Raw genomic sequence first — 14466 nt, forward strand, 5'->3', positions numbered from 1 at the left:
AGACAGGCTATTGTGCTGCAGGTTTTCTGTGTTTCTAACCCCTATTGACATCAATGGATCTGAGGTTGAGAGAGTGAACAACTTTAAGTTCCTCGGCATAAACATCACCAAGCATCTCATGTGGTCTGTACATACCAGCTGTGCGGTGAAAAAGGCACAGCAGCGCTTCTTACACCTCAGACAGCTGAAGAAGTTTGGTATAGGCCCCCAAATCCTAAGGACTTTCTACAGGGGCACAATTGAGAGCATACTGACTGGCTGGCTGCATCACTGCCTGGTATGGGAACTGTACTTCACTCAGTTGCAGGACTCTGCAGAGAGTGGTGTGTACAGCTAAGAGCGCCTGTAGATGTGAACTTCCCATGATTCAGGACATTTACAGAGAAAGGTGTGTAAAAAGGACCTGTAGGATCATTGGAGATCTGGGTCACCCTAAACACAAACTGTCCAGCTCTTACCATCAGCATAAAAGCCAGGACCAACAGGCTCCGGAACAGCTTCTTCCACCAGGTCATCAGACTGATTAATTCATGCTGACACAACTGTATTTCTATGTTGTATTGACTGTCCTGTTGTATATACTGTTTACTATAAATTGCACATTGTACATTTAGACGGAGATGTAACGTAAAGATTTTTACTCATGTATACGAAGGATGTAAGTGGATGTTGTGGATAGGGTAAAAGACTGCCAAAAGACACAGTGGGATATAGATTAGTTGTAGATATGGATGGAGAGATGGCTGACAGACTTTGATCCGACCCAATGTGATGTTTTTAATTTTGTCCCTTTACATTTGATTTCCCAGTGCGCTGTCAATGGCAAGACTCATACCAGAGATGATGTGCAGAGGGATCTTGGAGTCTTAAGTTCACAGCTCTCTGAAAGATTAATCAAGCATGTGGCATGCTTGTCTTTATTAGTTGAGGAATTCACCTTGAAGTTCAAAGTAAATTTATTAACAAAGTGCCTAAATGTCAGCGTATAAAAACCCTGAGATTTACTTTTTTTGCAGGCAATCAGTAAATACAAAAACTCAATAGAGTCAATGAAAGACTGCACCCAACAAGACAGACAGCAACCAATGTGCAAAAAGAAAAACAAACTGTGCAAGTGCAAAAAGCAAAAGAAATAGTAATAAATAAGCAATACTAGATTCCTAGATACTAGATCAGATTTTCAGCAGTGTGGTGGGTTGCTGGGTGCTTGGAATGTGCTGCCCGGGATAGTGGTGGAGGCAAATATGATAGAGGTGTTGGAGAGCCTCTTATATGGGCACATGAGTATGCATAAAATGGAGGGATATGGACATTGTGTTGACGGAAGTGATTACTTCAGTTAGGCATCTGATTACTCATTTACTTCAGCACAATACTGAGGGCCGAAGGGTCTGGCCCTTTGCTGTATGTTATGTTCATTATTTAAGTATGATGTGACAGTGGCCACATCCCAGTACACCGCTTCGGCTTCAACAGGCAGGCTAAACCAGGTGAGGGTAGCTAGCAACCCTCAACACTGGTGGGACGGATATGCCAACCCCAGCATGCAAAGCCAGTTCCGGCAGACTGGGCAGATGAGGTCAACTGTAAGATCCAACAGTCAAGAAGGTGGTGCTGCAGTGCTCCGTGGAGAGCAGAGGGCATGACAAGGCACAGCCGGCATCGTGGCTATCCACTGCAGCCGAGGAAGTCTCTAGTCGTGATGATTTTTTTGTACCATTGGACCAAGATTTAAGGCCGAGAGAGTGGAGCTGCCCCAGTGCAATGGCTTTTTCACTATAAAACTACTCCTGCACAGGTCTGTGTCAACATTGGAAATGAAGAACAACAAACACACATTTATGTCTGAGATTGAAACTCTTCTGAAGTATTTTGAAGATTTGTCCCTAGGTGTTTGGTCCTATAGGTTCCTCGGCCAAGTGCTGCTCCTGGTGATGTTTTCTTTTATTTCACCACTTCCTTCTCGTGCTCACTGCTGCTCAGTGCCTCTTTTTTTTAAAAAAATCTTCCTGCTCACTGATTCTAGTCGAGCAGCGGATCGTGGTCTTTCTGCCGTGTCGTTTGCAATCTCCCAGAACGATGCTGTGATTGTCATTCTAACCAGCCTGCATATCTGAGATTTCTATTCTATTATGGAAAGCAGAAATACTTGTTTGTCAATGCGCATGCCAATAACCCTTTATTCTGAAAACTTCTTGGCTTCATTAAAGAATATTTTAATAATCTGAGGAAGCCTACAACACCACAGAACATTTTAGTGCCTACAGTTTTGATCTAATTCTCCTCCCTTTTAAAAAAAAAAGCAGCTAAACAGGGTAAGCAAGTTGTTCCAGCAGACTTAAAATATACCTTGAAATACTTAGAGCAAAGAACATTCAGCACAGAAGCAAGCCCTCTGGGCCATGATGTCTGTGCCTAACATACCAATTTCAACCAAATTTCTTCTGCATGCATGTGATTCATATTCCTCCATTCCCTCAGGGACTTATCAAAAAGCCTTTTAAACAAGTTTTGCTACTACTTCCACCATTATCCTTGGCAGTCTTTTGTTTTTAAAACTTTCCCACAAATTTCCGTTAAATTTTCCCCATCTCACCTTAAACTCACGTCCTCTAGTATTTGACGTTTCTACCCTGGAGAAAAGATTCTGACTCAACTCTATGCTTCTGTAATTTTATAAATTTTTATCAGGTCACCTGTCAGCATCAAAACACTGGTGAAAACAACCCAAGTTTGCCCAGTTTCTCCTTGTAGCTCATACCCTCTAATCCAGGCAGTATCTTGCTAAGATAGCTATGCATATATATTAAAATAGAAAGAAGTATTTCCTGTTATCTTGACTACTACACACCCTCCCTGATTTGGAGTTCATCCTCTGCTGACAGGTGCTCTCATATTTTCCTTGCGTCTCCTCCCCAGCAATGAATACTGATTGTGAGCCAGGTTTACATTCAAAAGGAAAGGAGACAGTCTAAAGGATATGTGCGAGGGTGTTTGAGTGCTTTCATTGTGCTGCAAAGAAGTGTTTATTCCTTTAAGTGGTTAGGGCTTGTAACACTATCTGTTATCGAGTGCATAAGCTGATTGAGAACGCTCTTTGTAGAAATCAGTTTCCTTGAGATGCAGGTGTTTGGGAATTAGAGCTTGATGTGTAGGGAGCAAGAGAAATGTTCAATAGCAATGCTATTACTTATAATGATCACCTTGAACTACTAGTAGACCTTTTTTGCCACTGCGGCATTTCTTGGGATGGTGTAGGTTGCACTGCTGCCTCTGTCAGCTCTCACTGTACAGCCAGTATAACCGAGGGCCTCCTGCCCTTGCTGCTCAGCAGTCTGATTCTTCTGCCCCTTCGTTCAGCAAGAGGTAATCCGATGCCCTTCTTATCGCTCATCTTCCTCACATCCTCATTGTGATAAAGCTGCCACAGCTGGTCAAAAAGCATATCTGGCTGAAACTTTGCATCAGAACTATTCCTGCTGCAGCAGCAAGCATATAATTAGTGATTACCCTCCAGACCTTCCTACATGGGGAAAGCCAAACCTCAGGATGAAGGTCTAATGGTTTGATTGTGGCTTCAATTAAGGTTAATATCCTTCTGCACCGCCACAGATTGATTAATGAGAGGAGGATTTGCCCAGTTAGATCATCAAATTAAAACTTCACTTTGTGAGTTATGGTCATCAATGCATGTCATCTTTGATAGTTTTAATTGGCTTCCTCATTACTTACATTTTAAAAAATAGTGGATTAAGATAATGCACATGAGTTTTGTAATTAATTCTGATTTATCTTTTGTGGCACCTTGAAGACTACTGCATGTTGGTGCACTTGTATTTAATTTCCATAATTAATTCCCTTCAATTAGGTTATGATTACTAATTACTACTATTCTGTACACTGGAATAATACTACGGGCTCTTCAGCTAGACTGACGCCTGTGCACTGCATGCTGAGTGTGATCTATTTTCCCATTTTACCATGCTTCATATAGAGTGGCAGCAAATTTATCTATAATGCTTCATCTATTGTTGACTCATATACAACATGCCTTCTTCAATAGATTTTGCTGTTTGCTTCTTTGTTGTTCAGTAGCTTCTACCTCAATTTCCTTAAGCTATAAACATGTTCATATTAAATAATATCAAGGAGCTCTATTCACCACATGCATTTAGGTATTTTCTATGGTGTGTTAGGTCAAAAAAAACCAACATTCAACAATTATAAAGAATAGGCAAGTATATAAAAATAAAATTAAAGGATGGTAAGGAATAAAATGTGCATTAAACATAAAGTGTCTACAGTAGAGTCAGATACTTTATATGTCTGATGCTTTAATATTAAGAATTATATTGAACTTATTCCTAAGTGTCACAAAATTAATGCAGCAGATAACTGATACATAATTGTAAAACAATATGATTCAATGCACTCACGGTGTATAATGCCAATACCTACTTAGATTGGTGGTTCCCAGCCCTTTTTTTTAATGCCATAGACCAAAATCGTTAATCAAGGGGTTAGATCCTTATTTAATATGGAGTTCTGTTGGACATCATTTGTGCTGTTACATGTATTATCAAATTGGTTCAAACCATCCTCAAAAATATTTGGAAATTAACTCAGAACAATGCATTTCAGTGTGAAGGTTAAATCCAGCAAAAACCTGAGTCCATTTGGAAATAGACTCCTGTCTTTTAACTTCTGCAGTTAGGTGAAGTGCTTCCATACAGGCAAAAGTCCAATTAGTTTTAATGTATTTTCAGTTGACTCAAGCGATATTTCAACATAGCTTTTGTTTAGTATATCCACAGGTTTCTGTAAGTAGCCATTAATATCAAGGTGAAATCATGAGAACAGTTAATGGCTGGTTAAGACTTTATTCTTAAAGTCTTAAGAATAAGACTTAAGACTTTATCCATTATTCTTGGTTTGTTGTGATCAGGTTGATCAAAACAACTTATGAAACTGGTTCAAGGAAACACTGAGAAAGTGAAGAAGTAGCGGAGAAGTAGAAATGCCAAAAGGGAAGGCCTGTGATTGATGGGATTTAGCAGAGATAAAACGTTAAAAGAGTTCAAAGCATAAACAAGTGATGTTGGAACAAGTAAAACAAAAGATGGGTTTATTGGAGAGAGCAGAATCATTATCTGAAGTAACTGATTTCAGATGCTGTCTCTGGGGTGCACTAGCTAGGAAACTGTTAAAGTGAGAAAGGAAATGATAAACTCTTAATGTGTGGAGGAGTCAGTGGAAGAGTCTCAAGTAGGTGTGTGGATTACGATGAGACAAGGAGTGTTCAGAAAATAGGGATGCATGGGATTCCGAGAGAATTGCAGGTTTGGGCTCGGAACTGGCTTGCCAGTAGAAGTCAGAGTTGGATTGGGTGGATGTTATTGTGGATGGAGGTCCATGACCAGTGGTGTTCCGCAGTGATTTGGATGAAAATGTCCAATGGGTGGATTAGCAAATTTGCAAATGACACAAAGATTGGTGGAGCTATGTATAGTGTGAAGGGCCATCAAAGATTAGAATGGAATATAGATGAGTTACAGATATGAGTAGAGTCTTGGCAGATAGAGTTTAATCCAGGCAAGTGTGAGGTGCTACACTTGGGGAGGTCAAATGAAAGGAGGAAGTATTTAATGGTAGTGAATGGTAAATGAAGTATTTAACAGCATTGAGGTACAGAGGGATCTTGAGATCCAGATTCATTGTTCACTGAAAGTGGGAATGGAAGTGGGTAAAACCATGAGATATAGGAACAGAATTAGGCCATTTGGTAGTAACAAAGGCAATGGCACGATTGCCTTCATTGGTAGTGATGTTGAGTACTAGAGTAAGGAAGTCATGCTGTAGCTACATGAAACTTTTTAGTCAGAGCATACTTGGAATGCTGCATGCATTTCTGGTCTGTTTTAGGAAGGATGTGCAGAGGGTGCTGAAGAGGTTTACCAGGATGTTGCTTGGATTACTGGTTAACATCTATAAAGAAAGGTTGGACAGACTTGGATTGTTGCCCCAACGGTATTGGAGGCTGAGGAGAGATCTGATAGAGGTTTTTAAAATTGAGAGAGTAGACAGTCAAGTCTGTTCTCCAGGGTAGAAACATCAAAAACCAGAGGACATTGTAGGCAAATTATGCCATCCTTCTGGAATATTATAATTCCAAAGGCATTGTGTATTCCTGATTAACTTTGAATAATATTTGATTAAAAAATAGACATCATTTTAATATTAAAATAAGATTGCTAATTTCCAGTTTCTTCTAAGTGTCAGTTAGAGGTAGAGGAAATTAAGGATCCATCAGACAGATAAGTGAACTCTAATGTACCTGCCGTTTGTGATGGAGATGGAAATATTTGTGGTTCAATCATGTTTATATACCTCTGTGGAGGGTTTTAATAAAGAGAAGTTGAATGGGACTGATCAAAGAAGTATACAGATATTTCTGTGCTAGAATTCAATTCAGTTAATAATTATTTCTTGAAATTTTATTTATAGATTCCTCAAAGAAATTGAAAGATGTGCTGGAGGAATTTCATGGAGATGGGGTGCTGTCCAAATACAATCCTGAACAGGTAACTATCTATCGCTCTTAACCTTTCCGGTTTGTGTGCTTTATAATAACACATGCTGGAGCTGCTCTTAACATGGTGCTGAAAGTTCTTGTGCTTTCAAAGTATTAGTTTTCTGTGGAATATAACAAAATAAATTCACTAAAGTAGAAAATATGCATTATCTTTCAGTTTAAATGAAGTGAAGAAAGTTAAGATATTTAGGTCATCGCTAAGTGATGCTTTCCCAAAGGATCTATTGATGTATTATTGTATTCTGTCCATTGTGCCTAAATGACATTTCCCTTTGTTGTGACAATATAACAAATTATTTAGAAGACTTTGTGCTGATAATTTTGCAATGTCATGGACTTGCATTTTATTCAAATTAGCAGTATCATTAGATTAATAATACAATTTGCATTGGATTTTATGAATATCAGCATGTGTTTGTGAAAATTATTTATCTTTAATCTATTATTTTGATTGAGTCCCTAAGTCCAGCTTTTTGCTGTTGTACAAGCTCAGAAGTGAGCAGCATGGATTTCATGACGAGGGTTGTTTTAGTTGATGGAAGGATAAAATATGGAATGAAAACACCATATTGATCGGTAAAGACCTTAGTTTTGACCTGCAATCTATAGGGCAATATGATTTGGTAGTAGAACCAGAAAAAGTTCCAGGTTTGACCTTGGATCTATTCTGGGCATACAGATTTGAGCATGGCAGTGGTTGAGATTAAAGTTAATTGTAGGTAATAAATATAAAATGGAATACCTCAAGTACTGCTACATTCAGATTTGTTGGCTCATCATAGACCCAAATTTTGACACTGGAACTTATAGTCTTGTGGTGAACTAGATATACCTGTCTGGACTGCTCCTGTGGCTCCTCCCACAGACCCCTGCTGACTGCTCCTGTGACTCCTCCCACAGACCCCTGTATAAAGGCGATTGAGGCCTGAGCTCGGCCTCATTCTCCAGGATGTAGTGTTATTCATTCTTCCAGTCAATAAAAGCCGATATCTCGCTTCTTACGTCTCAGAGTGAGTTATTGATGGTGCATCAAGTCTAATGATTAGAACCTGGCTATCCAATCCAAGTTGGAAAGGACCCTATTATACTTGACGGGGTTGAGCAGGCTGTCAAGCTTTAATTGTTTTTTTCCAGCTGATTGCTTGATCTGTTGTGAAAGGCTGTTAGTGCTCAGTTTTCTGTTTGAGTGGATGGTTACTTGGGAATTTTTAGTAACCGTCAGAAATGTTCTCTAGTGATCTTGTCGATACTCATCCCTCAAACAAAACCTTAAATGGATGATCTTGTCATTGATTTTATTGCTCTTTGTTGGACCTTGCATAACTTCCTGATCAGCTTTCCAATATTATACCCTTGATAGTGCTTCTGAAATGCTTAAGCAACTATAAATGCCTCCTCGGGAATATTGCGGTTGTAAGGGACAATGTATCATTCTTTGTTCTTGCTATAGCTTCATTCTCTTGCTCTTTTTTCAGACTTGTTCAAATTAAGTTGGACTTGTCTTTAAAGCCAAAAAAAGGAAGTTACTGTATGTAGTTTAGGATATTTGGGATTATTATGGTTTTATTTATGAGATTTTAAGTTTTCATTTTCACATCAAACCAATGCAAATAGTAGTCTCTTATGTGCTATGTCAACTTGAGTTAGTTCAGTTTGATACTATTAAACTAATAGTATTCCTATAAAAGGACAGAAAACTCATTTCCATCAGCAAAATAAATGAAACTGGAAAGATTTAGCATTCACCAAACACATTTTTTTCAGTGTTGCCTATTTTTAGCAAATATCAAATAATGAACATGCACCACTGAAATGTAATGTTTCATTTTGATACTTAAGGCTTTGCGTTTTATTCCTGTAGCCTTGCAAAGTGACACAGTCTGAATTCTAGCTGCAGTTGATTTTATTTACGCATTTGCCTGTAGTTTTAAGTTGTTTTTACAGTGATAAATTGCATTTGTTTTGCAGGCTGAATATTCATTGCACCAGAGTAAAGCGTAGGTGGCTGAAGGGAGGTATTAGAGCAGTATATGGAATCATGAAGGACATAAATACAGTGAATGGTCTTCGGCTTTTCCCCAGATCTTTTAGTCCAAAACTAAAGAACACTGGTTTAAAGTGAAAACAGAAATATTTAAAGCAGACTTGAGAGGCAAATTTTTCCACACACAGTTGTGAGGAATATGGGCCAAACGCAGTGAAATGGGGCTAACTAAGGAAGCTTGTACGTACTCCTTGTGATCACACGGGTTTCCAACGGGTGCTCCAGTTTCTTCCCACAATCCAAATACGTAGTGGCTAGTAGGTTAATTGGTCACTGTAAATTGTCCCACAATTAGGCTAGAACGGAAATCAAATAGGGCAGTGGAACTAGTGTTGATGGAGAGCAGCCATTGATTTTGCTTTAACTCAAAAGTTAAAAATTTTAAAATCTAGGTATTGCTATACATGGAGGGATTATGTATTATTGACCGTGGATGTAATGGGTTAACCTAGCAGCTTCAGTTGAAGCTGATGAAAGCGAAAACAATTTTTTTTTTTGGAAGTTGGCAGCCGAGGCACAGCATGCACAGAGTAGAGATTATGGGAGCAGGACGTAGCTCAGAAGGTTCAAGAAGCATCTATGTGATATCACAAATATTTGCCACACTTATAAGACATTTGTCAATGACACAGGAATGACATGACATTGTGAATAGTGTAGCTGATAAAATTTCATTGCAAAGTGGTCGGAGTGGCCATAGTCCTGTATAACACGCTTCACAAATATACAAATCTCTATGTCTCTCTCTCTTCTCCCCCCCCCCCCCCCGTATTTTTCAGGCTTTCCTCATCATCATCAATCATTCAGTTCTGTTACCCTCTCTATCATGTTCCCTGCAATTATAATAGGAATTAGTTATTGTATAATATATAAAACAGAAGGCTGAACATTGAGGGCTCTGGATGATCTATTTTTCCATCCAATTTGCAGCTCTCTCCTGATTTCTATGGGATTACATTTTTTCTAATTTGACATGTGCGACCTTGTCAAAGATTCTTACTGAACATCAAACTCACTACCTTTGTCAACCATCCTGTAACGTTCTTGAAGGTTTAATCAAGTTAAACACAAGCTTCCCTTAACAAGTCCATTCCACGTGAAGGTCTACAGTGGCCCCCTAAACACTAATTAATGTAATTAGCCTACCAATTTTATTCCAGCATACACACACACAGTGTACACTTTAATAGGTACCTACTATTCCTAATAAAGTGGCTATTGAGTGTATGCTTGTAGCCTTCTGCCCATCCACTTCAAGGTTCGAAGTGTCGTGCATTCAAAGATGCTCTTCTGCATACCACTATTGTAGTATATGGTTATTTGAGTCACTGTCGCCTGCCTGTCAGCTTGAACCAGTCTAGCTGTTCTCCTCTGACATCTCTCATTAACAAAGCATTTTCACGCACAGAACCACCAATCACTGGATGCTTTAGTTTTGTTTATTTATCGCCCCATTCTCTGTAAACTCTTGAGACTATTGTGTGTGAAAATCATTAGTTCCAGAGATGCTCAGGCCACACCACCTCTCACCAACAATCATTCCACAGTCAAAGTCACTTACATCACATTTCTTTCCATTCTGATGTCTGGTCTGAACAACAACTGAACCTCTTGATTAAGTCTGTATGCTTTAACCATTGAGTTGCTGCCATGTAGTTGACCGATTAGATATTTGCATTAACGAGCATGTCTACCTAATAAAGCGGCCACTGAGTGTAGGTCAGTCTTAACTACAGGGAGTGGTACATTTTATATCTGCTTGGCTTGTCCAAGCCTGCTGGGACAGCAGAAGTTTAGAAGTGGTTGAGGAGTACTGAATGGTAGAGGTAGGAATTTGTGGGAAGTAGACTGCATGAAAGGGACGACATGAATGAAGATGTTGATAGAAGTCAAAGGAGGGAAAAAGAAAAGAAGAGATAAGACAAATTGGAATTAAGAGGCCTTGTTACAGAATGGTAGCTAAAATGCATATTGAGATGTGATTTCTGGGGTTTGTAAAGAAGATTCACATCAATTAATCAAGTTTTGCATTTTTGTGATTTTTTTTTAAGAAACTTGTGATGAAAGCGACCAAACACTTTGTTCCCGGTCATTTTAATCACAAACATCAGAATCTTGACATTACAAAACTTGACCATTTGTAATGAAAAGACTGCAGATGCTGGAAGAACACAGCAGGTCAGGCAGCATCTATGGAGGGAAATGAACAGCCAGCATTTTGGCTAAGATCCTTTTATCAAGATGTCCTCCAGCATTTTGTGTGTTGCTACTTGAAATGAATCTTTTTATTAAGGCTTCTTGTCTGAATCTGAGTATTATTATTGTGTGCCTTTTGATGCTGTCGACACTGAAGTGCATTATTAAATGTAAGTGATCTTGTTATTTCAAAGGTCAGAGTTTTTTCCGCATTTTAACTAGTAAAATTATATTTCATTATTCAAAAATGAACTTCATTAATTTGTTGGAATGAAAACCCAGCTATTAGAGGTTTTAAAGTTTAAAATAATGTTTTGGCAATGAACTGTTGTGTTGGAAAATTGTGATAAATACTTAGAAACAAAATTCACTTGGACCACAAACAAGACAGAAGTGTTCTATAATGGCGGTCTCAAGATTCCAAGGCCATGTAGAGAAGGCATCAATATATGATCATGACTGTAAAAACATGAAGGTGAAAGAATATGAAATTAATTAGTACACACAGAAGTCAGTGAAATGCAGAGAGGGAAAAGTTGCTGCAGACTTTAAGCAAGAACAGATCAGCTTAAATTTTCATTCTCTACTACAAAGTATTTTTGCCCTAGCCAATGGCTTGATCTCTCTCTTTATTGTCTGATTTTTTTTTAATTAAATTGACCTCTGAACTTTGCCACTGACTCCCATTGCTTCTCCAGCACCAGGACCACTGCTGAACCCTTCATCCATTCCTTCATTAATTTTAGGCTTGACAAGTCAATGGTGGACAAGTCAATAGGTCTTCTCTCAGTCATCAGCAAGATAATGGTAGATATTGTCAGCCATGATATCAAACAACACCCAGCCATAGAGTTCAGTTTGAGCTTTGCTCAGATCACTGCAGAACCTCATCAAAAGCATTGACTTCAAGAGCTCATTCATATGTGATGCAAGTATGACAGGGCTTGACAAAATGTATTATTTCACAGAGTTAGCCCTCAAGGAGAGATTATAAACATGAGATTCTGCAGATGTTGGATCTGAGCAACACACACAAGATGCAGATCAGGCAGCATCTATGGAGGGGAATAAACTCCTGATGAAAGGTCTTGGCTTGAGATGTTGACTGTTTATTCTCCTCCATAGATGCCAGCTGACTTGCCGAGTCACTCAGCACATTTTGTGTGTTGATTAAAGTCGATAGCAAACTCTCTTCTGGTTGAAGATGCATTTTGTAGAAAAGAACAGAACTAAGATTGGTGGAAAATAATGATCTTGTCCCCAGGACATTGTTACGGCAGGTACTAATGGCGGTAACTTAAGCATAGTCATTATCAGCTTGTTTATCAAAACCCTGCTATCCATCATAGAGGCAGAAATGGGATGCACATTGATTGCACAATGAGTTTTAATACCAGCTCTTCAGAAAATGAAAGTTGTACCTGCCTACTGCAAGACCTAAACAACAACCATTCATGGGCAAGTAATATTCATGACACATTGGTGGTAACAGCCTCCTACACAAGAGAGCCTAAGCACTTTTCCCTGAGGTTGAACGGCATCAACACCTCTATCACCATTATCCTAATGCTTACTATGTATTCAAGACTTAACTGGGCCACCTGTGTAATTTCTACTCTTACCAAAATAAGTAAGGTGTGTGTTCTTTTGGAAATAATTCACTTTCTGACTCCCTAAATGGGTTTGAGGATTTTCAAAGCAGAACTTCAGTAGCACTGGAGAGACTTAACAGCTCTCAGAAATATGCAACCTGCTTGACTGGCATCCCATTCATCACTCAAAATATTCACTCTCCACCAGCAGTATGTGTACACTGTGTGTTCCATTTTTAACAATGCACTAAGTTTGGGCTCAAGGAAATAGCTCATACCTCCTCCTCCAACATAATCAGGGATGGGTAGCAACATTAGAGGAAGCTGGAGAGATGGGTACAATTGCAATATTCAGAAGACATTTAGACAGGTATAGGGACAAGAAAGTTTTAGAGCAATATCGGCTAAATGGAGGCAAATGAAACTAGCTCAGGTAGACAACACACATCGGTCCAAAACGTCGACTGTGCTTCTTCCTATAGGTGCTGCCTGGCCTGCTGCGTTCCACCAGCATTCTGTGTGTGTTGCTTGAATTTCCAGCATCTGGAGGTCTCCTTGTGTTTGTGTAGCTCAGTTAGACTTTAGTTTTAGCTCTAATTTTTGGAATGTGACTTGAACTTTCCAATCATCAGAAACAGTTTCAATTAGAGTTCAGAGTTGACATAGGGAAATTCCTCAACTGTAAAGGGTGGTTGAAATTTGGATTTTTCTTACATAGAGCAGTTGTTAATTTCAAATCTGGAGTAAATTGATTTTTTATAATTTAAATGTGCCATGAGGTGTGAGCCTGAGGACCAATTTGGTATTAAGTGACAGATCTGCCCTGATCTTACCAAATGGTGGAATTGGCTTGAGGGGCTAAGTGGTCTATTTCTGTCCTTTGTTCACCCTTCATGTCTGTAATATGTTTACTTGATGTCAGTTCTATTGGCAAAAAGTGTGATGTTCCATGCTGGTGATGCATGAATACTAATATGATGGGCTTTGAACTCGTTGGCAGTGCCTTATTTATACTCATCTTTGGAATTTAATCTGTTCTTTTCATCAATCAAGAAAAGAATCCTTGTCTTTTTCCTCTTCAGATTTTTAAATACATTTGACAGTGAAATGTGTTAAGTTTGCTGCTGACCTTTACTGACTTATTTCTCTTCCTGTCTTGCACCACTGTTTTTAATTATGTTTTCTTACAGGCTCAGAGTCAGAACTCTGTCCATACCATTTTGGTAGCAAACTGTAATTTATCAAAGCTTAAAGTGTCCTTTTGGTTTAAAAAATAAACAATTCTGGCACCAATAAAAGAGCCAGCAATCCAATCTTGCAGACCCACCATTAATGCATAATGTTCTTCTTGACTACTGGGTACCACATGGAGTTCAGGGTCCTATACTTTTCAGCGCATGATGATTCTTTTTCTGTCTTAGCCATGTTGATCGTGTGGAAGAATTTGTATGTTAGACAGAGAGATTACAATTGAATTGCAGTCACATTGCAGTACGTGGCTCTGCAACATTTGAACACAATTGCCCTGTGTGACTCCACAGTGTTTTCCCCAAACTCTTGTAGGACTATTGCAGTTGCATGCCAACCATGGCATTGTAGAGACAATGGCATTGGAATGCCAATGCACTGATACATGACTTTGTGCTCTGATACCCAAGTTTGGAGGGTGACATTAAGGCAGGCCAGATAAGCTTAATTAGAAGCACTGCATTTCAGAGGTTTGAGGTGAATCAAATGGGCAAAAATTGAACAGAATGCTTCCTAAATTGTATGTTTGAAGTTGCGGGGGTCCACACCATGTATTTAAATCACTGGTGATAAACAAGTATGGAAAATAATTTGAAAAATATTATTTGAATTCTGCCTATGCAGTGCTATACAGTAATACAAATAAAATCTGCTTGGTTCAGCTTGAGAGTATTAAGACTCTGGGATAATTTTCCAGGACATTAAAAGAAGATGAGATGATAGCTATTTATGTTGACTGGGAAACCTGGGGTGAGAATTGTAGTTTTAACAACTGGGTTCCATACCTTCCAGAT

At 38.8% G+C, this 14466-nt stretch overlaps 1 protein-coding gene across 4 annotated transcripts in view; it reads left to right on the plus strand.

Annotated features, from left to right (window-relative positions):
- Positions 1-14466, plus strand: part of dgkg (diacylglycerol kinase, gamma) — a 517080-nt gene that overhangs the window by 112304 nt on the left and 390310 nt on the right. For all 4 annotated transcript variants that reach the window (XM_073046856.1, XM_073046861.1, XM_073046859.1 and 1 more), the window contains exon 3: positions 6505-6581. In XM_073046856.1, the coding sequence (XP_072902957.1) occupies positions 6505-6581 (77 nt within the window). The remainder of the gene's footprint in view (positions 1-6504; positions 6582-14466) is intronic.

The sequence above is a fragment of the Hemitrygon akajei genome, chromosome 5 (genome assembly GCF_048418815.1).
Source record: "Hemitrygon akajei chromosome 5, sHemAka1.3, whole genome shotgun sequence".
In the NCBI taxonomy this organism is placed as follows: Eukaryota; Metazoa; Chordata; class Chondrichthyes; order Myliobatiformes; family Dasyatidae; genus Hemitrygon; species Hemitrygon akajei.